General features: G+C 45.8%; 1 protein-coding gene across 1 annotated transcript; it reads right to left on the bottom strand.

The window, feature by feature from the left end:
* Positions 1 to 282: 282 nt before the first annotated feature.
* ptp4a3b (protein tyrosine phosphatase 4A3b) lies at positions 283 to 25,659 on the bottom strand. The gene is made up of 5 exons (XM_038976831.1): positions 25,224 to 25,659; positions 21,147 to 21,239; positions 9,553 to 9,683; positions 5,615 to 5,689; positions 283 to 1,936 (listed from the first exon to the last, which is right to left on the bottom strand). Exons 1-5 carry the CDS (start codon positions 25,320 to 25,322, stop codon positions 1,819 to 1,821), a joined length of 516 nt encoding a protein of 171 aa, XP_038832759.1. The 5' UTR covers positions 25,323 to 25,659; the 3' UTR covers positions 283 to 1,818.
* Between the last annotated feature and the right edge of the window lie 986 nt (positions 25,660 to 26,645).

Here is a 26,645-nt window from a genome sequence, read left to right as displayed (position 1 = left end):
CACATTATAATCTCAAATTAACAATATGGTCATTGAAGAGAAAACGATAAATCTATTTCAGAAATTGCAAAAACTCTAATTCAGGCCAACAATGCCACTACTAATAATGTGTGAATAACTACACATGGCCTCTAGATGGCGGCATTTAGCTTGTTTTCACAAGGCAAAAGTGGTTGTTTTAAATGATTCGTTCTCCCACAAGTCAACTCCTAAATAAAGCACAAAACAGTCCAGCATACTTTAAACAATTACTTTATTTCTTGTACTTCATTAACTGTGAACAATCTGAAGTGGGTTACTTCCAAGGCAGCAGATAAATGTGACAGCTTTCTTCCTAGGATACGAGTCATTCCTTCAGTACCTGTCCTTAACTGAGACTGCGTCTTGCACCCTATTCCCTATTTAGTGCACTACATTTGACCAGAGCCCATAGGACTATAGTTAAAAGTGTGCTATATAGTAGTGCACTATAAAAGGGGAATAGGGTGCCATTTCAGAGGCAAGATGAGTGACATTTATATCCACACTGACAGATACAGAGCCAAGACGTTATTTCAGAGCAGACGGTTCAGTTGGCTGTTCTTCATCCCAGAGACGACTACGGTGCACCGCCATGTTTACGTTCCCAAAGCATAGTACGCATCCCAGATGGCACCCTATTCCCTATATAGTGCACAACTTTTGACCGGAGCCCATAGGGTCAGTGCGAGTCCATGTGTGTGTATATTTCAAGGCATTGTAGCCCATAGACCTCTGGTCAAAAGTAGTGCACTATATAGGGAATAGGGTGCCATCTGGGACACAGACAGTGTTGCCTACCAAGCCCACCCAGGCTCAGCTCACTCCTACATGATACACTGAGAGCCTTCATGTTGTACAACAGAAGCAGCCAGTGGTGAAGAATCCTAATCCCAGAGTATTTCATATCACAATGTAAAAAATATTGCTTTTTAAAAACCAGCGACTCAGCACAAAACCTTGTCCTATATTAAGTCCCATCCCGCATCCCCATATCCTCAAAAAAGAAGGAGACAAGGAAATTATTCTAACAAGTGTTACCTTACATGCATTATGAAAACGGAGCAAGATGGCTGAGCTCTGTGGATGGCATTCAATTTAACAAAGACGTTAAACTGGATTTTCTTGAAACATTGAGATAAAAACACACAGACAGCATAAAATCTGTTATTTTTCATGATTATTTCATTCATGTCATCATGGCTAGCAGGGGCTTTCAGTTAACATGGTGTGTGGTGATGCAGACCTGTTGTGACAGCTAGTGGTGGGTCGGTGTGTTTCATTGGGTTGGGTCAGTGCTACCTAGCAGCAGGGAGGAAAGAGGAACGATCAGACCTGGGACCAAGCTGACAGTGTTGCTGCTGGTTGAGGGGTTGGTCTGGTGGTCAATGGCTCTGTGTGTGTATGTCACAGTATGTCACAATCAGTGCAAAATAGTTTATGTCAATGTGTGTGTGTGTGTGTGTGTGTGTGTGTGTGTGTGTGTGTGTGTGTGTGTGTGTGTGTACTTCATGTAAATCGGGCTTATTTGCTTTTCCGCTCTACGAGTTCAATTGGCCGGCTGTTGGGGACGAACGTGTTCATTCAAAGACATCGGAGAGGAGATGGTCTCCAACAGCCCTGAGAGTGAGAAGCAGAAGAATCCCAACAGAACAGTGGCAGCTAACTGTCCCCATGGAGACAGACAACAGGTCAAGTCCTAAACGCATCGTAGGGGGGTGGAGGTCGGTCCAATATTAAAGTTCATGTAGTCGTTCTATATGGGTCAGAACAGGCGGGCTGCGGGGTCACACTACATCATCACATCACGCAGCACTTGTTCTTGTGTTTGTGAGGGTCTTTGAAGCGTAGTCTCTGTCTGGAGCGGTATTTCTCCAGGTAGGTCAGCTGCTTGCTGTTGATCGCTCCCCTGCGCTTCCTGAGGAGAGAAAGACAGGTCTACTGTTACTCCCTACAGGAACCTCTGTCCCAGTGTCCACCCTGTTCACTACCTCTGACCAGTGTCCACCCTGTTCACTACCTCTGACCAGTGTCCACCCTGATCACTACCTCTGACCAGTGTCCACCCTGATCACTACCTCTGACCAGTGTCCACCCTGTTCACTACCTCTGACCAGTGTCCACCCTGTTCACTACCTCTGACCAGTGTCCACCCTGTTCACTACCTCTAACCAGTGTCCACCCTGTTCACTACCTCTAACCAGTGTCCACCCTGTTCACTACCTCTAACCAGTGTCCACCCTGTTCACTACCTCTGACCAGTGTCCACCCTGGTTAAAAGCAGTGCAACATTTAGGGACTAGGGGCCCACAGGGCTCTGGTTAAAAGCAGTGCAACATTTAGGGACTAGGGGCCCACAGGGCTCTGGTTAAAAGCAGTACAACATTTAAGGATTAGGGGCCCACAGGGCTCTGGTTAAAAGCAGTACAACATTTAAGGACTAGGGGCCCACAGGGCTCTGGTTAAAAGCAGTACAACATTTAGGGACTAGGGGCCCACAGGGCTCTGGTTAAAAGTAGTGCAACATTTAGGGACTAGGGGCCCACAGGGCTCTGGTTAAAAGCAGTACAACATTTAGGGACTAGGGGCCCACAGAGCTCTGGTTAAAAGCAGTACAACATTTAAGGACTAGGGGCCCACAGGGCTCTGGTTAAAAGCAGTACAACATTTAAGGATTAGGGGCCCACAGGGCTCTGGTTAAAAGCAGTTCAACATTTAGGGACTAGGGGCCCACAGGGCTCTGGTTAAAAGCAGTGCAACATTTAGGGACTAGGGGCCCACAGGGCTCTGGTTAAAAGCAGTTCAACATTTAGGGACTAGGGGCCCACAGGGCTCTGGTTAAAAGCAGTGCAACATTTAGGGACTAGGGGCCCACAGGGCTCTGGTTAAAAGCAGTTCAACATTTAGGGACTAGGGGCCCACAGGGCTCTGGTTAAAAGCACTGCAACATTTAGGGACTAGGGGCCCACAGGGCTCTGGTTAAAAGCAGTTCAACATTTAGGGACTAGGGGCCCACAGGCCCTCATGTAAAGAGACATTTATAATTCACTTAGGGGATGATTTTCCCGGATCCACACGAAGCCTATTTATTCCTTGACTATAAAGCACTTTCAATTCAGATTCTCCATTGAGCATGGTGCTCAGTCCGGGAGGGCAGTAGGCTTGATGTTTTTCCAGAGAACCCGACCCATAATGTGGAGCCTATGAGTGTCAGAAGAATCCAGAGGTGTGCAGAGCCCTGGCTGAGTGAAAGACACTCCCGGCTCAAACCACATAAACCTCCTCAGTGGAGAGCGGTTCAATCCCTTTATCCTTCCTCATGATGTCCCATAAACCTCCTCAGTGGAGAGCGGTTCAATCCCTTTATCCTTCCTCATGATGTCCCATAAACCTCCTCAGTGGAGAGCGGTTCAATCCCTTTATCCCTCCTCATGATGTCCCATAAACCTCCTCAGTGGAGAGCGGTTCAATCCCTTTATCCCCCCTCACGATGTCCCATAAACCTCCTCAGTGGAGAGCGGTTCAATCCCTTTATCCCTCCTCATGATGTCCCATAAACCTCCTCAGTGGAGAGCGGTTCAATCCCTTTATCCCTCCTCATGATGTCCCATAAACCTCCTCAGTGGAGAGCGGTTCAATCCCTTTATCCCTCCTCATGATGTCCCATAAACCTCCTCAGTGGAGAGCGGTTAAATCCCTTTATCCCTCCACATGATGTCCCCATCTAAATATACAGCTGTCAGATGAAACAGGAACAACACTAAAAAGGTTGAGTGGACTTCCACTCTCCTTAAAAACATCAAGAGACGGAAGGTGAGGTGTTCATACTGCCTGATGAACTGAACTGAATCTGGAGGTGAGGTGTACATACTGCCTGATGAACTGAACTGAATCTGGAGGTGAGGTGTTCATACTGCCTGATGAACTGAACTGAATCTGGAGGTGAGGTGTTCATACTGCCCGATGAACTGAACTGAATCTGGAGGTGAGGTGTTCATACTGCCCGATGAACTGAACTGAATCTGGAGGTGAGGATTACATACTGCCTGATGAACTGAACTGAATCTGGGAGGTGAGGTGTTCATACTGCCTGATGAACTGAATCTGGAGATGAGGTGTACATACTGCCTGATGAACTGAACTGAATCTGGAGGTGAGGTGTTCATACTGCCTGATGAACTGAATCTGGAGATGAGGTGTACATACTGCCTGATGAACTGAACTGAATCTGGAGGTGAGGTGTTCATACTGCCTGATGAACTGAACTGAATCTGGGAGGTGAGGTGTACATACTGCCTGATGAACTGAACTGAATCTGGAGGTGAGGTGTTCATACTGCCCGATGAACTGAACTGAATCTGGAGGTGAGGTGTTCATACTGCCTGATGAACTGAACTGAATCTGGGAGGTGAGGTGTACATACTGCCTGATGAACTGAACTGAATCTGGAGGTGAGGTGTTCATACTGCCCGATGAACTGAACTGAATCTGGAGGTGAGGTGTTCATACTGCCCGATGAACTGAACTGAATCTGGAGGTGAGGATTACATACTGCCTGATGAACTGAACTGAATCTGGAGGTGAGGTGTACATACTGCCTGATGAACTGAACTGAATCTGGAGGTGAGGTGTACATACTGCCTGATGAACTGAACTGAATCTGGAGGTGAGGTGTTCATACTGCCTGATGAACTGAACTGAATCTGGAGGTGAGGTGTTCATACTGCCTGATGAACTGAACTGAATCTGGAGGTGAGGTGTTCATACTGCCTGATGAACTGAACTGAATCTGGAGGTGAGGTGTTCATACTGCCTGATGAACTGAACTGAATCTGGGAGGTGAGGTGTACATACTGCCTGATGAACTGAACTGAATCTGGGAGGTGAGGTGTACATACTGCCTGATGAACTGAACTGAATCTGGGAGGTGAGGTGTTCATACTGCCTGATGAACTGAATCTGGAGATGAGGTGTACATACTGCCTGATGAACTGAACTGAATCTGGGAGGTGAGGTGTTCATACTGCCTGATGAACTGAATCTGGAGATGAGGTGTACATACTGCCTGATGAACTGAACTGAATCTGGAGGTGAGGTGTACATACTGCCCGATGCACTGAATCTGGAGGTGAGGTGTTCATACTGCCTGATAAACTGAACTGAATCTGGAGGTGAGGTGTACATACTGCCCGATGCACTGAATCTGGAGGTGAGGTGTTCATACTGCCTGATAAACTGAACTGAATCTGGAGGTGAGGTGTACATACTGCCCGATGCACTGAATCTGGAGGTGAGGTGTTCATACTGCCTGATGAACTGAATCTGGAGGTGAGGTGTACATACTGCCTGATGAACTGAACTGAATCTGGAGGTGAGGTGTTCATACTGCCTGATGAACTGAACTGAATCTGGAGGTGAGGTGTTCATACTGCCTGATGAACTGAACTGAATCTGGAGGTGAGGTGTTCATACTGCCTGATGAACTGAACTGAATCTGGAGGTGAGGTGTTCATACTGCCTGATGAACTGAACTGAATCTGGAGGTGAGGTGTACATACTGCCCGATGAACTGAATCTGGAGGTGAGGTGTACATACTGCCTGATGAACTGAACTGCCTCCTCATACTTCATCCCGCCCTCGATCAGAGCCAGAGCCACCAGCACAGGAGCCCTGGAGGGAGAAACACAAAGAAACAGCCTTTACCTGCTGCTTCTAATACTGGGACTTAAAGACACAGTCACACTGCTACTAATACTGGGACTTAAAGACACAGTCACACTGCTACTAATACTGGGACTTAAAGACACAGTCACGCTGCTGCTAATACTGGGACTTAAAGACACAGTCACGCTGCTGCTAATACTGGGACTTAAAGACACAGTCACGCTGCTGCTAATACTGGGACTTAAAGACACAGTCAAGCTGCTGCTAATACTGGGACTTAAAGACACAGTCACGCTGCTGCTAATACTGGGACTTAAAGACACAGTCACGCTGCTGCTAATACTGGGACTTAAAGACACAGTCACGCTGCTGCTAATACTGGGACTTAAAGACACAGTCACGCTGCTACTAATACTGGGACTTAAAGACACAGTCACGCTGCTACTAATACTGGGACTTAAAGACACAGTCACGCTGCTGCTAATACTGGGACTTAAAGACACAGTCACGCTGCTGCTAATACTGGGACTTAAAGACACAGTCACGCTGCTGCTAATACTGGGACTTAAAGACACAGTCAGAACCTTATGGGCCCTGGTCAAAAGTAGTGCACTTAATAGGGAATATGGTGCCATTTGGGACGTTACCATAGAAACAGCATTCACATAGTAAGACTTTATTAAAGACATCCATTCGTGTCCTTCCTGTTATGCCCCCAGCAACGTCCCTCTCCATGTTGTCACAACACAGCCAGTTCCCAGGGAATGGAGTTCATTCTGGTTTAAACTATTCTGGTTTGGACAAAGGAAAGCCCTGCTGCGGGTTGACAGCTGGAACTGGTTGTGCTGTATTTGGCCACTCATATTTACAGGTAACAAATCATTAGGAAAAGCTGTAGCCCACTTTCCCCTTTTCTAGCCTTACATGGGGTTGTTGCTGTGGTTACGGTAAGTCAGTGTGGAAATAGAAAGCTGAAGAGCATAACACCACTAACACAAACACTGGACTTCTAGGAATCACTGAAACAGATGAGGTGCCTGCCTGGACACGAGACATTCAAATAGATTCATCTATCTAACTCTACCCTGTCGAGCCATATCAGCCCCCAGACCACTTAGATGTCACAGAGGGTACCAGCTGAACGCCAAAAACTCCCCAGCTGATTAACAGGACAACAAACAGTTCAGAGTAAAGTAAACATTGGCGCCCTGTCAAAAACCACAGACGAGTCCCAGAGGAGGTCTCCAGTACGTCACAGATAGACGGTGCTTCACCAACACAGGGAGGGGAGACTGGGGAGCTCCTTCAGCTTACCCAGGGAGGGGAGGCTGGGGGGCTCCTTCAGCTTACCCAGAGGGGAGGCTGGGGAGCTCCTTCAGCTTACCCAGAGAGGGGAGGCTGGGGGGCTCCTTTAGCTTACCCAGGGAGGGGAGGCTGGGGGGCTCCTTCAGCTTACCCAGGGAGGGGAGGCTGGGGGGCTCCTTCAGCTTACCCAGGGAGGGGAGGCTGGGGGGCTCCTTCAGCTTACCCAGGGAGGGGAGGCTGGGGGGCTCCTTCAGCTTACCCAGGGAGGGGAGGCTCCTTCAGCTTACCCAGAGAGGGGAGGCTGGGGAGCTCCTTCAGCTTACCCAGGGAGGGGAGGCTGGGGAGCTCCTTCAGCTTACCCAGAGGGGAGGCTGGGGGGCTCCTTCAGCTTACCCAGAGAGGGGAGGCTGGGGGGCTCCTTCAGCTTACCCAGATAGGGGAGGCTGGGGAGCTCCTTCAGCTTACCCAGAGAGGGGAGGCTGGGGGGCTCCTTCAGCTTACCCAGAGAGGGGAGGCTGGGGGGCTTCTTCAGCTTACCCAGAGAGGGGAGGCTGGGGGGCTTCTTCAGCTTACCCAGAGAGGGGAGGCTGGGGGGCTCCTTCAGCTTACCCAGAGAGGGGAGGCTGGGGGGCTCCTTCAACTTACCCAGAGAGGGGAGGGAGGGAAGAGGCTGGGGAGACCAGGGGGCTTGGGGGGCTCCTTCAGCTTACCTAGGAGGGGAGGGAGGGAAGAGGCTGGGGAGGCTAGGGGTCTGGGAGGCTCCTTCAGCTTACCCAGGAGGGGAGGGAGGGAAGAGGCTGGGGAGGCCAGGGGGCTGGGGGGCTCCTTCAGCTTACCCAGGAGGGGAGGGAGGGAAGAGCCTGGGGAGGCTAGGGGGCTGGGGGGCTCCTTCAGCTAACACAGGAAGGGGAACGGAAGAGGCTGGGGAAGTCAGGGGGCTGGAGGGGAGGGGAAGAGGGTCTCCTTCAGCTTCCTACCAATGAGCTCAACCATTATTAGTACCAAAGGCCTGGTTTAACCTGGTTTAATGGCTCTCTATTGCCCACAAGGCTCTGGTCAAAAGTAGTGCACTATGTATAGAATAGTGTACCATTTGAGACATTTTCTCCTCTACTAGCTAGCTAATACTTCATCAGTACAGATGTGACTCGTTGTCTCTCCTCTGCCATAGAGGACACCTGAAGGAACACCAGACAGGACAGGACAGAGCTAAAATGAGCCTGGTAACCAGATCAGTTCGTGCTTCTATTTAGTCAACTCCTCTGTTATGTTGGTTGGCATGCCAACCATAATAACTAGTGTATGGCATGGCCAACCATAAGAACTAATGTATGGCATGGCCAACCATAATAATTAATGTATGGCGTGGCCAACCATAAGAACTAATATATAGCGTGGCCAACCATAAGAACTAATGTATGGCATGGCCAACCATAAGAACTAGTGTATGGCGTGGCCAACCATAAGAACTAATGTATGGCATGGCCAACCATAAGAACTAATGTATGGCGTGGCCAACCATAAGAACTAATGTATGGCGTGGCCAACCATAAGAACTAATGTATGGCATGGCCAACCATAAGAACTAATGTATGGCATGGCCAACCATAATAATTAATGTATGGCGTGGCCAACCATAAGAACTAATATATAGCGTGGCCAACCATAAGAACTAATGTATGGCGTGGCCAACCATAAGAACTAGTGTATGGCGTGGCCAACCATAAGAACTAATGTATGGCATTGCCAACCATAAGAACTAATGTATGGCGTGGCCAACCATAAGAACTAATGTATGGCGTGGCCAACCATAAGAACTAATGTATGGCGTGGCCAACCATAAGAACTAATGTATGGCGTGGCCAACCATAAGAACTAATGTATGGCGTGGCCAACCATAAGAACTAATGTATGGCGTGGCCAACCATAAGAACTAGTGTATGGCGTGGCCAACCATACAAACTAGTGTATGGCGTGGCCAACCATACAAACTAGTGTATGGCGTGGCCAACCATAAGAACTAGTGTATGGCGTGGCCAACCATAAGAACTAATGTATGGCATGGCCAACCATAAGAACTAATGTATGGCATGGCCAACCATAAGAACTAATGTATGGCATGGCCAACCAGAATACAGCTAACTGACATTTCACAAGACAACTGGCTACATCCCAAATGGCAGCCTATTCCCTACATAGTGCACTACTTTTGACCAGAGTTCTGGTGAGCTAACTAGTAGAGATCCAATCTGAGAGGATACATTTAGAGACACAATAGAAATAAATGCTGCTTCAACGTTTTTCAGACCTCAACCTCTGTGCTTTGAATAATAAACGGTGGATTAGTTGAGAAGGAGTGGCCCTTGGCTAACAGTTGACTTTGGCTTGGGTCTGTCTGCATGCAGAGAGAGGGCCCTGGTCAGGCTGTAGGAGAAGGGGAGAGACTGGTGGCTGCTGAGACAGTGGCCGTCACAGTGGGTGGGTGACACTGCAGCCTTGTGAGCTTGGCTCAACTGTCTCACCCAATCAGAACCCTAAGACAGAAGAGTATTAATGATCCGTACCGTCCCAGCCCGGCAACACAGTGCACCGCCACGCAGCAGCCAGGGTCCTCACGGAACTTAGTCTTCAGCAGGTTCAGCCAATCATCTACGATCTTAGTGGGCGGAGGGGCACCGTCATCAAAGGCCCAGTCCTGGAAAACATACAAATACATTCACATTAGAAAACAATGTAATTGTCTACACAATGTGGGAACTGGTCTTCGGCATCACACATCATAAACAGTACAGTTCTGTCTCTCTGACAGAAACAGCTGATTAGCATTGGCACTCTGAGGGAGCCCATTGTTACGAGACAAAGCAGCTCTACACTGCACCCCTACCTACTCTAAACTGAGGAACCAGACAAAGCAGCTCTACACTGCACCCCTACCTACTCTAAACTGAGGAACCAGACAAAGCAGCTCTACACTGCACCCCTACCTACTCTAAACTGAGGAACCAGACAAAGCAGCTCTACACTGCACCCCTACCTACTCTAAACTGAGGAACCAGACTAAGCAGCTCTACACTGCACCCCTACCTACTCTAAACTGAGGAACCAGACTAAGCAGAATCCCCTACTGAGGGTGAATGTATTAAGAGTTTGTGAAGCGCTGCATGTCTGAAACAACTGGTTCCAAGCCGCTGCACACTGTGAAATGAGACATCTGTACCCACATAACAGGGAGGAACGCAGAGTGTACCAACCTCAGTCATCTAAGCATGACTCGCAACATGAACCAACTGTCACCACAGACAACACACTGTCCTGTGTCCTTCCTTCACCATTCACTCTTCCTGCCATCTCAACAAGCACCTCCCATCCAAACAGTGGGAACATTCAGTCAGCGACTGGTGGTTTCTGAGGGCCTAGATTTGTCTCAAATGGTACCCTATTCCCTATATAGTGGACTACAATAGGGCTCTGGTCAAAAGTAGTGCACAATATAGGCAATAGGGTGCCATTTGGGACACATAACATGTTCCATCAGCACCCACAGCATCAGGAAAGACTTCTGTCAACACAGACACACTATAAGGGTTTGTTTGTAGTTGGTGCAGAACCACAACACAGAACAGATGTGTGGTTACCTCTTCTTCACTGAATGAACTGTGGTGAACTGTTTGACTTCAACGTTTAATTGGTTTGGCTAGTGTACATTAAATCAGTCGGTTGGATACAATGTATTTTTCTGGCCATGTTGGGCTATCATCCTCTATAATGACAAACATTCTTTCATTGAAGGATTAGACAATGATGGTAGATTAACTAAGACATCCATCACCAGGTCAGATATGGACCTAACGCACCATACAGCATCAAGGATGCTCAAACCAGCTGTTTGACTCCTCCATTTGACAGATGAAGGCTTAAAGCAGAAACCATGGGTGTCTAGATCAGTCACACTAGAGACCCATCAGACACTGTATCCGGCCGTGATTGGGAGTCCCATAGGGCGGCGCACAATTGGCCCAGCATCGTTCGGGTTTGGTCGGTGTAGGCCGTCATTGTAAATAAGAATTTGTTCTTAACTGACTTGCCTAGTTAAATAAAAGGTTACATGTAAAAACACACACACAGACAGAGAGAGAGAGAGAGACAGAGACAGAGACAGAGACAGAGACAGAGACAGAGACAGAGACAGAGACAGAGACAGAGACAGAGACAGAGAGAGAGAGAGAGAGAGAGAGAGAGAGAGAGAGAGAGAGAGAGAGAGAGAGAGAGAGAGAGAGAGAGGAGAGAGAGAGAGGGGAGTCATCTCTTATCATCTAGTGGAGTGGGACTTCCAACACCACAATACCTGCTCCCAGGAACAAACATCTTGTGTGATTGACGACAATGCGTTACCAAGGCAACAGCTCCCTTCAAAAGCCCTCGGGGGCTCAGCTGAGCCAGTGGATCACAGGCTGGGAAGGATGTTATGATGACATCACTATTTCACACTGCCATGAATAGAAGGGTGCAACTGGGACTTTCTCTGTTAAAAAAACAAACAAGAAAGTGATCTGAAGGACTGATACTACAGGATGAACAAGAGGATGTCTCGTCAGCGCCAGCGTTTCCTGTTTCCTTCTGATCATCTCCAGTGAGGGAACAACAGGTGTGCTGGGTGTGAACCACCTCTATCCTGGGGTTAAGGGGCGTTCCACATGGACACTGTAGGCTGCGTCCCAAACGGGTCATAGGACCCAGAGCCTAGGGTCGGGACCATACCAGTATCGTGATACTCATTAGTATCGTGACAAGGAAACAAAACATGACGCGGATGTAACTTTTTGGGGAAAACAGCCCTAATGAAACATATAGGATATTAGGGCGCCATTTTGGACACACACAGTATCCATTCTACCAGTAACACACAGGCAAAACCCACAACAGGATCCATCCTACCAGTAACACACAGGCAAAACCCACAACAGGACCCAATGTAAAGGTAACACACAACAGGACCCAATGTACCAGTAACACACAGGCAAAACACACAACAGGATCCATCCTACCAGTAACACACAGGCAAAACACACAACAGTATCCATTCTACCAGTAACACACAGGCAAAACACACAACAGGATCCATTCTACCAGTAACACACAGGCAAAACACACAACAGGACCCAATGTAAAGGTAACACACAACAGGACCCAATGTACCAGTAACACACAGGCAAAACACACAACAGTATCCATTCTACCAGTAACACACAGGCAAAACACACAACAGTATCCATCCTACCAGTAACACACAGGCAAAACCCACAACAGGATCCATTCTACCAGTAACACACAGGCAAAACCCACAACAGGATCCATTCTATCAGTAACACACAGGCAAAACCCACAACAGGATCCATTCTACCAGTAACACACAGGCAAAACCCACAACAGGATCCATTCTACCAGTAACACACAGGCAAAACCCACAACAGGATCCATTCTACCAGTAACACACAGGCAAAACCCACAACAGGATCCATTCTATCAGTAACACACAGGCAAAACACACAACAGGATCCATTCTATCAGTAACACACAGGCAAAACACACAACAGTATCCATCCTACCAGTAACACACAGGCAAAACACACAACAGTATCCATCCTACCAGTAACACACAGGCAAAACCCACAACAGCATCAATGCTACCGGTAACACACAGGCAAAACCCACAACAGGATCCATTCTACCAGTAACACATAGGCAAAACACACAACAGTATCCATCCTACCAGTAACACACAGGCAAAACACACAACAGTATCCATTCTACCAGTAACACACAGGCAAAACACACAACAGGACCCAATGTAAAGGTAACACACAACAGGATCCATTCTACCAGTAACACACAGGCAAAACACACAACAGTATCCATTCTATCAGTAACACACAGGCAAAACACACAACAGGATCCATTCTACCAGTAACACACAGGCAAAACACACAACAGTATCCATTCTACCAGTAACACACAGGCAAAACACACAACAGTATCCATTCTACCAGTAACACACAGGCAAAACCCACAACAGTATCCATTCTACCAGTAACACACAGGCAAAACCCACAACAGGATCCATTCTACCAGTAACACACAGGCAAAACCCACAACAGGATCCATTCTACCAGTAACACACAGGCAAAACCCACAACAGTATCCATTCTACCAGTAACACACAGGCAAAACACACAACAGGACCCAATGTAAAGGTAACACACAACAGGACCCAATGTACCAGTAACACACAGGCAAAACACACAACAGTATCCATCCTACCAGTAACACACAGGCAAAACACACAACAGTATCCATTCTACCAGTAACACACAGGCAAAACACACAACAGTATCCATCCTACCAGTAACACACAGGCAAAACACACAACAGTATCCATTCTACCAGTAACACACAGGCAAAACACACAACAGGACCCAATGTAAAGGTATCACACAACAGGACCCATTCTACCAGTAACACACAGGCAAAACACACAACAGTATCCATTCTACCAGTAACACACAGGCAAAACCCACAACAGTATCCATTCTACCAGTAACACACAGGCAAAACACACAACAGTATCCATTCTACCAGTAACACACAGGCAAAACACACAACAGTATCCATCCTACCAGTAACACACAGGCAAAACACACAACAGGATCCATTCTACCAGTAACACACAGGCAAAACCCACAACAGCATCAATGCTACCGGTAACACACAGGCAAAACCCACAACAGGATCCATTCTACCAGTAACACATAGGCAAAACACACAACAGTATCCATCCTACCAGTAACACACAGGCAAAACACACAACAGTATCCATCCTACCAGTAACACACAGGCAAAACACACAACAGTATCCATTCTACCAGTAACACACAGGCAAAACACACAACAGGACCCAATGTAAAGGTAACACACAACAGGATCCATTCTACCAGTAACACACAGGCAAAACCCACAACAGGATCCATTCTACCAGTAACACACAGGCAAAACCCACAACAGGATCCATTCTACCAGTAACACACAGGCAAAACACACAACAGGACCCAATGTACCAGTAACACACAGGCAAAACACACAACAGTATCCATCCTACCAGTAACACACAGGCAAAACACACAACAGTATCCATTCTACCAGTAACACACAGGCAAAACACACAACAGTATCCATTCTACCAGTAACACACAGGCAAAACACACAACAGTATCCATTCTATCAGTAACACACAGGCAAAACCCACAACAGTATCCATTCTACCAGTAACACACAGGCAAAACACACAACAGTATCCATTCTATCAGTAACACACAGGCAAAACACACAACAGTATCCATCCTACCAGTAACACACAGGCAAAACACACAACAGTATCCATTCTACCAGTAACACACAGGCAAAACACACAACAGTATCCATCCTACCAGTAACACACAGGCAAAACACACAACAGGATCCATTCTACCAGTAACACACAGGCAAAACACACAACAGGATCCATTCTACCAGTAACACACAGGCAAAACACACAACAGTATCCATCCTACCAGTAACACACAGGCAAAAGACACAACAGGATCCATTCTATCAGTAACACACAGGCAAAACCCACAACAGTATCCATCCTACCAGTAACACACAGGCAAAACACACAACAGGATCCATTCTACCAGTAACACACAGGCAAAACACACAACAGGATCCATCCTACCAGTAACACACAGGCAAAACACACAACAGTATCCATCCTACCAGTAACACACAGGCAAAACACACAACAGGATCCATTCTACCAGTAACACACAGGCAAAACACACAACAGTATCCATCCTACCAGTAACACACAGGCAAAACACACAACAGGATCCATCCTACCAGTAACACACAGGCAAAACCCACAACAGGACCCAATGTAAAGGTAACACACAACAGGACCCAATGTACCAGTAACACACAGGCAAAACCCACAACAGTATCCATTCTACAAGTAACACACAGGCAAAACACACAACAGTATCCATTCTACCAGTAACACACAGGCAAAACACACAACAGGATCCATTCTATCAGTAACACACAGGCAAAACACACAACAGGATCCATTCTATCAGTAACACACAGGCAAAACACACAACAGGATCCATTCTACCAGTAACACACAGGCAAAACCCACAACAGGACCCAATGTACCAGTAACACACAGGCAAAACACACAACAGTATCCATCCTACCAGTAACACACAACAGGATCCATTCTATCAGTAACACACAGGCAAAACCCACAACAGGATCCATTCTACTCTCTATTCAGTGTTCCAGGTATGACACTAATCCTGTACATGGCAAGGCCTGACCCTAACCTCACATGAAATGCCTTGAATTGCTCTGCATCCTGCTATGGATATCTAAAGAAGCTGTGGGCAACAAGATATGTAGAAGTCACCACAACACCGAAGATACAGAAATGTCCATTTGCATGTCTGTTTTGACCACAGAACTCCATAATGGGTGAACCTGTTGTGACAACCTTGAGAGTAAATCTCTCCCTAATAGAATCTTAGACTGTAGAGAGGATGTGGTTAAAAATAACATTTACATCTACTAAGAGGTGAACAGAGCCGCCTGGTATGTCAACAGTAAGCTATTCATGTCGTGAAGCTCATTACAAGTCGCTCCAACCAACGCAGCCCAGAGCTAGAGACAAGAGCTTGGAGGAGGAGGCAGAGTTCTAATTGTGGCCGAAGAACGTCTTGGGCCGTTTCTCGGAACCCCCAGAACAGACCTTGTCACCATGGTATCCTTCTTCCTCTGCAACTTGACTATCGTACGGCAGGCAGCGAGACTTTTGGCAGAGTGTAGGTCTCAAATCTGGCACCCTATTCCCTTTATAGTGCAGTGCACTACTTATGATTAAGGCCCATACAGCTCTGCTCAAAAGTAGTGCACTATATAGGCAATAGGGTGCCATTTTGGGCCACTTCCTGAATGAGTCCACAGTCCCTTTATATCAGCCAGCTGAACGTTATCACATGCTACAGAGGACGGTCTATGTTAAGTCAGTCACAAGGTGGATGGATGCACCTCTGGTACTTACCACTGTTATTGTTGGTTATATATGGCCTCCAAATATACCTCCACCATTACTGATACACTGGTAAGACTAAAGTAACGTGCAAAAGCAGAGTGTGGGAGTAACGTTTCTCCATATAATGCCAATAAATAACCTCTGAGCAATGAAAGCATCAGGAGCCATGCCAGACAGAACAGACAGTGCAGCACATTACACAGCGTGCTGAATGAGACAGACAACGTGGTTTTCATCTGGAGTTCAGGGAGATGTGGAGGGGAACAGGGAACTGGGTTTCACCTGCCAGCCAGTCTCTCTCAGCTGGTGGCTAATCTTCTGCTCTCTGCTGTGTTCCTATTGAAGAGGAGGCACTGACCCAGTCAGTCAGCAAGTGTACAAGGGTACGTCCCAAATGGCACCCTATTCCCTACATAGTGCACTACCTTTGACCAGAGCCAGACTCAGTCAGCCAGGATACAAGGCTCTCTCTCACACAGGGAAGAGAAGAGAGAGGACTCAGTCAGCCAGGATTCAAGGCTCTCAATTCAATTTCAATTTAAGGGCTTTATTGGCATGGGAAACATATGTTTACATTGCCAAAGCAAGTGAAATAGATAATAAACAAAAGGGAAATAAACAAAAAATGAACATTAAACTCACAAAAGTTCCTAAAGAATAAAGACATTTCAAATGTCATATTATGTATACAGACAGTGCTGTAATGATATGCAAATAGTTCAAGTACAAAAGGGGAAAAAAATAAACATAAATATTAGGTTGTATTTACAATGGCGTTTGTTCTACACTGGTTGCCCTTTTCATGTGGCAACAGGTCACACATCTTGCTGCTGTGATTGCACACTGTGGTATTTCACCCAGTAGATATGGGAGTTTATCAAAATTGGATTTGTTTTTGAATTCTTTGTGGGTCTGTGTAATCCGAGTGAAATATGTGTCTCTAATTTGGTCATACATTTGGCAGGAGGTTAGGATGTGCAGCTCAGTTTCCACCTCATTTTGTGGGCAGTGTGCACATAGCCTGTCTTCGGCGGCCTCTCTCAATAGCAAGGCTATGCTCACGCGCTCTCTCACACAGGGAAGAGAGAGGAATCAGTCAGCCAGGATTCAAGGCTCTCTCTCACACAGGGAAAAGAAGAGAGAGGACTCAGTCAGTCAGGATACAAGGCTCTCTCTCACACAGGGAAGAGAGAGGAATCAGTCAGCCAGGATTCAAGGCTCTCTCTCACACAGGGAAGAGAAGAGAGAGGACTCTGTCAGTCAGGATACAAGGCTCTCTCTCACACAGGGAAGAGAAGAGAGAGGACTCAGTCAGTCAGGATTCAAGGCTCTCTCTCACACAGGGAAAAGAAGAGAGAGGACTCTGTGTGACCGTGTCACTCTGATAACACAACAGAGAGAGGGTGGCTAAGGGCCTTATGTAACCCGGGCCTCTAGCTATCTCTACATCCCTACATTCTTCTCATCTGATGCTACCCCTCCTCTGAGAGGGTACTCTCTGCTCCCAACAACGTTATTAACTCAGAGGGAGAGAAAGGAGAGAGAGAGAGTGAAGAAAAAGAAAGACCAGGGCTGAGAGGGGAGAGAAGAAGAGGTGAGAGGAGAGGATGTTGGGAGACAAGAGAGGAGTAAACCATGAGGTAAACCCTGACGCTGAGCCAGATGTGTGTGTGTGTGTGTGTGTGTGTGTGTGTGTGTGTGTGTGTGTGTGTGTGTGTGTGTGTGTGTTCGGGGCAGGAGGTAGTGCTTCCTCTACTCCAACACATGTGCAGCAGGGTGAGATCATGAATGACATCCTCCACATGGCAGAGAGAGAGGGAACAGGGTCAGTAGGAACATATGTTTTGAAACAGATGGAAAACAAAAGCGAGTAAACTCCTGTCAATGGACCAGTTCAGATAGCAGTAGACTCCTGTCAATGGACCAGTTCAGATAGCAGTAGACTAGTCTCAATGGACCAGTTCAGATAGTAACAGTAGACTAGTCTCAATGGACCAGTTCAGATAGTAGCAGTAGACTAGTCTCAATGGACCAGTTCAGATAGTAACAGTAGACTAGTCTCAATGGACCAGTTCAGATAGTAACAGTAGACTAGTCTCAATGGACCAGTTCAGATAGTAACAGTAGACTAGTCTCAATGGACCAGTTCAGATAGTAACAGTAGACTAGTCTCAATGGACCAGTTCAGATAGTAACAGTAGACTAGTCTCAATGGACCAGTTCAGATAGTAACAGTAGACTAGTCTCAATGGACCAGTTCAGATAGTAACAGTAGACTAGTCTCAATGGACCAGTTCAGATAGTAACAGTAGACTAGTCTCAATGGACCAGTTCAGATAGTAACAGTAGACTAGTCTCAATGGACCAGTTCAGATAACAGTAGACTAGTCTCAATGGACCAGTTCAGATAGTAACAGTAGACTAGTCTCAATGGACCAGTTCAGATAGTAACAGTAGACTAGTCTCAATGGACCAGTTCAGATAGTAACAGTAGACTAGTCTCAATGGACCAGTTCAGATAGTAACAGTAGACTAGTCTCAATGGACCAGTTCAGATAGTAACAGTAGACTAGTCTCAATGGACCAGTTCAGATAGTAACAGTAGACTAGTCTCAATGGACCAGTTCAGATAGTAACAGTAGACTAGTCTCAATGGACCAGTTCAGATAGTAACAGTAGACTAGTCTCAATGGACCAGTTCAGATAGTAACAGTAGACTAGTCTCAATGGACCAGTTCAGATAGTAACAGTAGACTAGTCTCAATGGACCAGTTCAGATAGTAACAGTAGACTAGTCTCAATGGACCAGTTCAGATAGTAACAGTAGACTAGTCTCAATGGACCAGTTCAGATAGTAACAGTAGACTAGTCTCAATGGACCAGTTCAGATAGTAACAGTAGACTAGTCTCAATGGACCAGTTCAGATAACAGTAGACTAGTCTCAATGGACCAGTTCAGATAACAGTAGACTAGTCTCAATGGACCAGTTCAAACAGTAGACTAGTCTCAATGGACCAGTTCAGATAGTAACAGTAGACTAGTCTCAATGGACCAGTTCAGATAGTAACAGTAGACTAGTCTCAATGGACCAGTTCAGATAGTAACAGTAGACTAGTCTCAATGGACCAGTTCAGATAGTAACAGTAGACTAGTCTCAATGGACCAGTTCAGATAGTAACAGTAGACTAGTCTCAATGGACCAGTTCAGATAGTAACAGTAGACTAGTCTCAATGGACCAGTTCAGATAGTAACAGTAGACTAGTCTCAATGGACCAGTTCAGATAGTAACAGTAGACTAGTCTCAATGGACCAGTTCAGATAGTAACAGTAGACTAGTCTCAATAGACCAGTTCAGATAGTAACAGTAGACTAGTCTCAATGGACCAGTTCAGATAACAGTAGACTAGTCTCAATGGACCAGTTCAGATAACAGTAGACTAGTCTCAATGGACCAGTTCAGATAACAGTAGACTAGTCTCAATGGACCAGTTCAGATAGTAACAGTAGACTAGTCTCAATGGACCAGTTCAGATAGTAACAGTAGACTAGTCTCAATGGACCAGTTCAGATAGTAGCAGTAGACTAGTCTCAATGGACCAGTTCAGATAGTAGCAGTAGACTAGTCTCAATGGACCAGTTCAGATAGTAACAGTAGACTAGTCTCAATGGACCAGTTCAGATAGTAACAGTAGACTAGTCTCAATGGACCAGTTCAGATAGTAACAGTAGACTAGTCTCAATGGACCAGTTCAGATAGTAACAGTAGACTAGTCTCAATGGACCAGTTCAGATAGTAACAGTAGACTAGTCTCAATGGACCAGTTCAGATAGTAACAGTAGACTAGTCTCAATGGACCAGTTCAGATAGTAACAGTAGACTAGTCTCAATGGACCAGTTCAGATAGTAACAGTAGACTAGTCTCAATGGACCAGTTCAGATAGTAACAGTAGACTAGTCTCAATGGACCAGTTCAGATAGTAACAGTAGACTAGTCTCAATGGACCAGTTCAGATAGTAGCAGTAGACTAGTCTCAATGGACCAGTTCAGATAGTAACAGTAGACTAGTCTCAATGGACCAGTTCAGATAGTAACAGTAGACTAGTCTCAATGGACCAGTTCAGATAGTAACAGTAGACTAGTCTCAATGGACCAGTTCAGATAGTAACAGTAGACTAGTCTCAATGGACCAGTTCAGATAGTAACAGTAGACTAGTCTCAATGGACCAGTTCAGATAGTAACAGTAGACTAGTCTCAATGGACCAGTTCAGATAGTAACAGTAGACTAGTCTCAATGGACCAGTTCAGATAGTAACAGTAGACGAGTCTCAATGGACCAGTTCAGATAGTAACAGTAGACTAGTCTCAATGGACCAGTTCAGATAGTAACAGTAGACTAGTCTCAATGGACCAGTTCAGATAGTAACAGTAGACTAGTGTCAATGGACCAGTTCAGATAGTAACAGTAGACTAGTGTCAATGGACCAGTTCAGATAGTAACAGTAGACTAGTCTCAATGGACCAGTTCAGATAGTAACAGTAGACTAGTGTCAATGGACCAGTTCAGATAGTAACAGTAGACTAGTGTCAATGGACCAGTTCAGATAGTAACAGTAGACTAGTCTCAATGGACCAGTTCAGATAGTAACAGTAGACTAGTCTCAATGGACCAGTTCAGATAGTAACAGTAGACGAGTCTCAATGGACCAGTTCAGATAGTAACAGTAGACTAGTCTCAATGGACCAGTTCAGATAACAGTAGACTAGTCTCACCTCATTTTGTACCTACTGAACACCACCAGGGTCATATTCATTAATGCACAGCGTACCAGAACTTTTGGCACCGTAGCAAAACGTCTTGCAACAGAAACAGACAGCTTTTCTCATTGGACAAATTCAGGTAGGTCCCCCTTCATTTCAGCCTGTTTTGCTTCCGTTTGGTTCCTAGTGAATAGGACCCTAGTGAGAGAGTGTAGAGAAGAGAGATCCGATGTGTGTGTGTATCTTTGCTCACCATGACTGTGATGCCATCCTTCTCCAGAGGTGTCTTGTCGTAGGTGACCTCACACACCCGCACCACTGTTGTAGCACCATACTGCTTCAGGTCCTGGAAAAGGGAGAGAAACCATTCAAACCAGATTTGATAAAGGTCTGTCTGACATTTCTCTTCAGAGTGCGCTTGATATAAATCCGTGTTTCTGCTATCTACATTCTGTCCATGGAACTTGATATAAATCTGTGTTTCTGCTATCTACATTCTGTCCATGGAACTTGATATAAATCCGTGTTTCTGCTATCTACATTCTGTCCATGGAACTTGATATAAATCTGTGTTTCTGCCATCTACATTCTGTCCATGGAACTTGATATAAATCTGTGTTTCTGCTATCTACATTCTGTCCATGGAACTTGATATAAATCTGTGTTTCTGCTATCTACATTCTGTCCATGGAACTTGATATAAATCTGTGTTTCTGCTTTCTACATTCTGTCCATGGAACTTGATATAAATCTGTGTTTCTGCTTTCTACATTCTGTCCATGGAACTTGATATAAATCTGTGTTTCTGCTTTCTACATTCTGTCCATGGAACTTGATATAAATCTGTGTTTCTGCTTTCTACATTCTGTCCATGGAACTTGATATAAATCTGTGTTTCTGCTATCTACATTCTGTCCATGGAACTTGATATAAATCTGTGTTTCTGCTATCTACATTCTGTCCATGGAACTTGATATAAATCTGTGTTTCTGCTATCTACATTCTGTCCATGGAACTTGATATAAATCTGTGTTTCTGCTATCTACATTCTGTCCATGGAACTTGATATAAATCTGTGTTTCTGCTATCTACATTCTGTCCATGGAACTTGATATAAATCTGTGTTTCTGCTATCTACATTCTGTCCATGGAACTTGATATAAATCTGTGTTTCTGCTATCTACATTCTGTCCATGGAACTTGATATAAATCTGTGTTTCTGCTATCTACATTCTGTCCATGGAACTTGATATAAATCTGTGTTTCTGCTATCTACATTCTGTCCATGGAACTTGATATAAATCTGTGTTTCTGCTATCTACATTCTGTCCATGGAACTTGATATAAATCTGTGTTTCTGCTATCTACATTCTGTCCATGGAACTTGATATAAATCTGTGTTTCTGCTATCTACATTCTGTCCATGGAACTTGATATAAATCTGTGTTTCTGCTATCTACATTCTGTCCATGGAACTTGATATAAATCTGTGTTTCTGCTATCTACATTCTGTCCATGGAACTTGATATAAATCTGTGTTTCTGCTATCTACATTCTGTCCATGGAACTTGATATAAATCTGTGTTTCTGCTATCTACATTCTGTCCATGGAACTTGATATAAATCTGTGTTTCTGCTATCTACATTCTGTCCATGGAACTTGATATAAATCTGTGTTTCTGCTATCTACATTCTGTCCATGGAACTTGATATAAATCTGTGTTTCTGCTATCTACATTCTGTCCATGGAACTTGATATAAATCTGTGTTTCTGCTATCTACATTCTGTCCATGGAACTTGATATAAATCTGTGTTTCTGCTATCTACATTCTGTCCATGGAACTTGATATAAATCTGTGTTTCTGCTATCTACATTCTGTCCATGGAACTTGATATAAATCTGTGTTTCTGCTATCTACATTCTGTCCATGGAACTTGATATAAATCTGTGTTTCTGCTATCTACATTCTGTCCATGGAACTTGATATAAATCTGTGTTTCTGCTATCTACATTCTGTCCATGGAACTTGATATAAATCTGTGTTTCTGCTATCTACATTCTGTCCATGGAACTTGATATAAATCTGTGTTTCTGCTATCTACATTCTGTCCATGGAACTTGATATAAAGGATGTGGTCTAGGTCAACACATTGGATACTTTACTGTCCATCCATCCATCTACTGGTAACTTCATTAAAACCATTCATGAGTCGGAGGTTTGACAATGACAGTTGTAATACCAGTTAGATTGATTTGGTAACAGCCCTGTCACATGACACAGCTAGCTACAGTAGTAACACCAATCAGACCGAGTAGGATTAAGTTTTCCCTAGACGCTGATCTACAATCAGTTCTGGGTTTTCCCTGAGAGACTCACACTGTTCTTAGAACCAAGTTTTCAGGATTAGCCAATCACAGATTTCCATTGTCACCTAATTTAAATATTATTCCATTGGTTGTGACATTTCCATTTTCACCTAACATGAATATTCATTAAGCTTAGACCTGGGCTAAGAGCATGCAGTGTGAACCCGGAGGTGTAATCTGATTTTAGATCAGTTACCTAGGGGCCACTTCTAACTCAGCAGGATTAGACGACCGAGAGCCAGAACAGTCTGGAAGATTCCTCTCTGTCTCACCTCGATGAAGGTGATAGGAGTGGTGTTAGTGGTGTTGTGTGGAAGGTTCCTCTCTGTCTCGCCTCGATGAAGGTGATAGGAGTGGTGTTAGTGGTGTTGTGTGGAATGTTCTTCTCTGTCTCGCCTCGATGAAGGTGATAAGAGTGATGTTAGTGGTGTTGTGTGGAAGGTTCCTCTCTGTCTCGCCTCGATGAAGGTGATAGGAGTGGTGTTAGTGGTGTTGTGTGGAATGTTCTTCTCTGTCTCGCCTCGATGAAGGTGATAGGAGTGGTGTTAGTGGTGTTGTGTGGAAGGTTCTCTGTCTCACCTCGATGAAGGTAATAAGAGTGGTGTTAGTGGTGTTGTGTGCAAGGTTCTCTGTCTCACCTCGATGAAGGTGATAAGAGTGGTGTTAGTGGTGTTGTGTGGAAGGTTCTCTGTCTCACCTCGATGAAGGTAATAAGAGTGGTGTTAGTGGTGTTGTGTGCAAGGTTCCTCTCTGTCTCACCTCGATGAAGGTAATAAGAGTGGTGTTAGTGGTGTTGTGTGGAAGGTTCCTCTCTGTCTCACCTCGATGAAGGTGATAAGAGTGGTGTTAGTGTGTTGTGTGGAAGGTTCTCTGTCTCACCTCGATGAAGGTGATAGGAGTGGTGTTAGTGTGTTGTGTGGAAGGTTCTTCTCTGTCTCGCCTCGATGAAGGTGATAGGAGTGGTGTTAGTGGTGTTGTGTGGAAGGTTCTCTGTCTCACCTCGATGAAGGTAATAAGAGTGGTGTTAGTGGTGTTGTGTGCAAGGTTCTCTGTCTCACCTCGATGAAGGTAATAAGAGTGGTGTTAGTGGTGTTGTGTGGAAGGTTCTTCTCTGTCTCACCTCGATGAAGGTGATAAGAGTGGTGTTAGTGGTGTTGTGTGGAAGGTTCTTCTCTGTCTCACCTCGATGAAGGTGATAAGAGTGGTGTTAGTGGTGTTGTGTGGAAGTTTCCTCTCAGTCTCACCTCGATGAAGGTGATAGGAGTGGTGTTAGTGTGTTGTGTGGAAGGTTCCTCTCTGTCTCACCTCGATGAAGGTAATAAGAGTGGTGTTAGTGGTGTTGTGTGGAAGGTTCTTCTCTGTCTCACCTCGATGAAAGTGATAAGAGTGGTGTTAGTGGTGTTGTGTGGAAGGTTCTCTGTCTCACCTCGATGAAGGTAATAAGAGTGGTGTTAGTGGTGTTGTGTGCAAGGTTCCTCTCTGTCTCACCTCGATGAAGGTAATAAGAGTGGTGTTAGTGGTGTTGTGTGGAAGGTTCCTCTCTGTCTCACCTCGATGAAGGTGATAAGAGTGGTGTTAGTGTGTTGTGTGGAAGGTTCTCTGTCTCACCTCGATGAAGGTGATAGGAGTGGTGTTAGTGTGTTGTGTGGAAGGTTCTCAGTCTCACCTCGATGAAAGTGATAAGAGTGGTGTTAGTGGTGTTGTGTGGAAGGTTCTCTGTCTCACCTCGATGAAGGTGATAGGAGTGGTGTTAGTGTGTTGTGTGGAAGGTTCTCAGTCTCACCTCGATGAAGGTGATAAGAGTGGTGTTAGAGAACCTTCCACACAACACACTAACACCACTCTTATCACCTTCATCGAGGTGAGACTGAGAACCTTCCACACAACACACTGTCTCACCTCGATGAAGGTGATAGGAGTGGTGTTAGTGGTGTTGTGTGGAAGGTTCCTCTCTGTCTCACCTCGATGAAGGTGTCGAGGGTGGCGTTGGTGGGGTTGTGTGTGATGAGGAACCTCATGTTCTTGTAGCAGACCTCGACGGGGGGAGCCGGACGGTTCATTCTGGACACACTGAGGATCCCACTCTCAGGAGAAGAAGCCACGACGTCGACCCAGACCCAGGGGCCCGCACCCACCCTGACAGAGGAGCACCCAGCCCACCAGCTACAGAACACTGTCCTGACACAGCAGGCAGGAAGCCAGGCAGGCAGGTCACCCCTGCTAGTCTCTGAGGCTGAGGAACAAACCCCAGCAACAACACCCCACCTCAGGAGGACTTTACAAGGTCCTCTCAAGTCTCTCCTGTCCAGGGTGTCTTGGGGTGCTGGGAATAGAGTGGGGGTTGGAGAGGGTGAAGAGTAAGGTGCCAAGGGGGGGTGAAGAGGTAGCTGTCCGTTAGCTTACGCTGCCCTTGCCCACCGACACTCACTACCCCATCTGGTGAGTTAGTGGGCCTGCCGTCCGTCAGTCAGTCTACAGTCAGTGTGGGGGCGGCTGGGTCTGGGTGGAGAGGGCGACCTGGCTGTGGGCATTCAGGGGTGGGAGGTGCAGCAGGGCAGCAGGGCCATCCTCCCCCCGGGGGGCCTGGGCTCAAGCGCTGAGATGTTGGGCGTGGCAGTAGTCACCGCTCCCCTGCAAGAACTCCATCAACGACTGGCCGGTCTGAGTGCAGCGCTGCAGAGACAGAGGGGAGGGAGAGAGTCAGCGGGACTAACAGTCAAACTACACACACAAGGAGAGACAGTTAGTTGGGGAGAGAAAGTCTACCTATTCTCTATTATCCCTAGTCAGTCAGTTCAGGACATCATTTCCTGTTTTGATCAAGCTGGCCTGAAGAGCGTTTGGTAAACTTTTATTCTATCAAACTACACACACACAGGGTAAGGAGAGGACACAGACAGATAAAAGACGGTACAGTCAGTCAGTCAGACAGTCAGACACACACACACAGGGTAAGGAGAGAACAGACAGACAGACAGACACAGGGTAAGGAGAGGACACAGACAGATAAAAGACAGGGCCTAAAACTAACTTGTTTGTATACCAACCACTGTGGCAGGTAGATTTTTTTTGTTTTTTTTAATCTACCAGCCAATCAGATTTTTTACCAGCCCAAATATTATTTTTTTGCCATAATTACACAAAGAAACACAAAAAAACGATGAGCATGCTTAGCAATGTTTCTAAAACAAGAAATGTATTACTAGTAAGACGTTATTGGTTATATTGCTCGATTTAATTTACTATTCTGTGACCTGAGTATTTTTAACATAAATATATCAGAGAAAAAATGTTTAGCTGCCCTTTTAAGGTTACCTTGGTAACAGGGCCACTCAAGTCATCACCTGTGCCTGTGTCACTAGTAGAGAGCCAACGATGTCTCT

The sequence above is a fragment of the Salvelinus namaycush genome, chromosome 37 (genome assembly GCF_016432855.1).
Source record: "Salvelinus namaycush isolate Seneca chromosome 37, SaNama_1.0, whole genome shotgun sequence".
NCBI lineage: Eukaryota > Metazoa > Chordata > Actinopteri > Salmoniformes > Salmonidae > Salvelinus > Salvelinus namaycush.
Note: the sequence above shows the minus strand (reverse complement) of the source record. Positions and strands in the feature narration are given on the sequence as shown.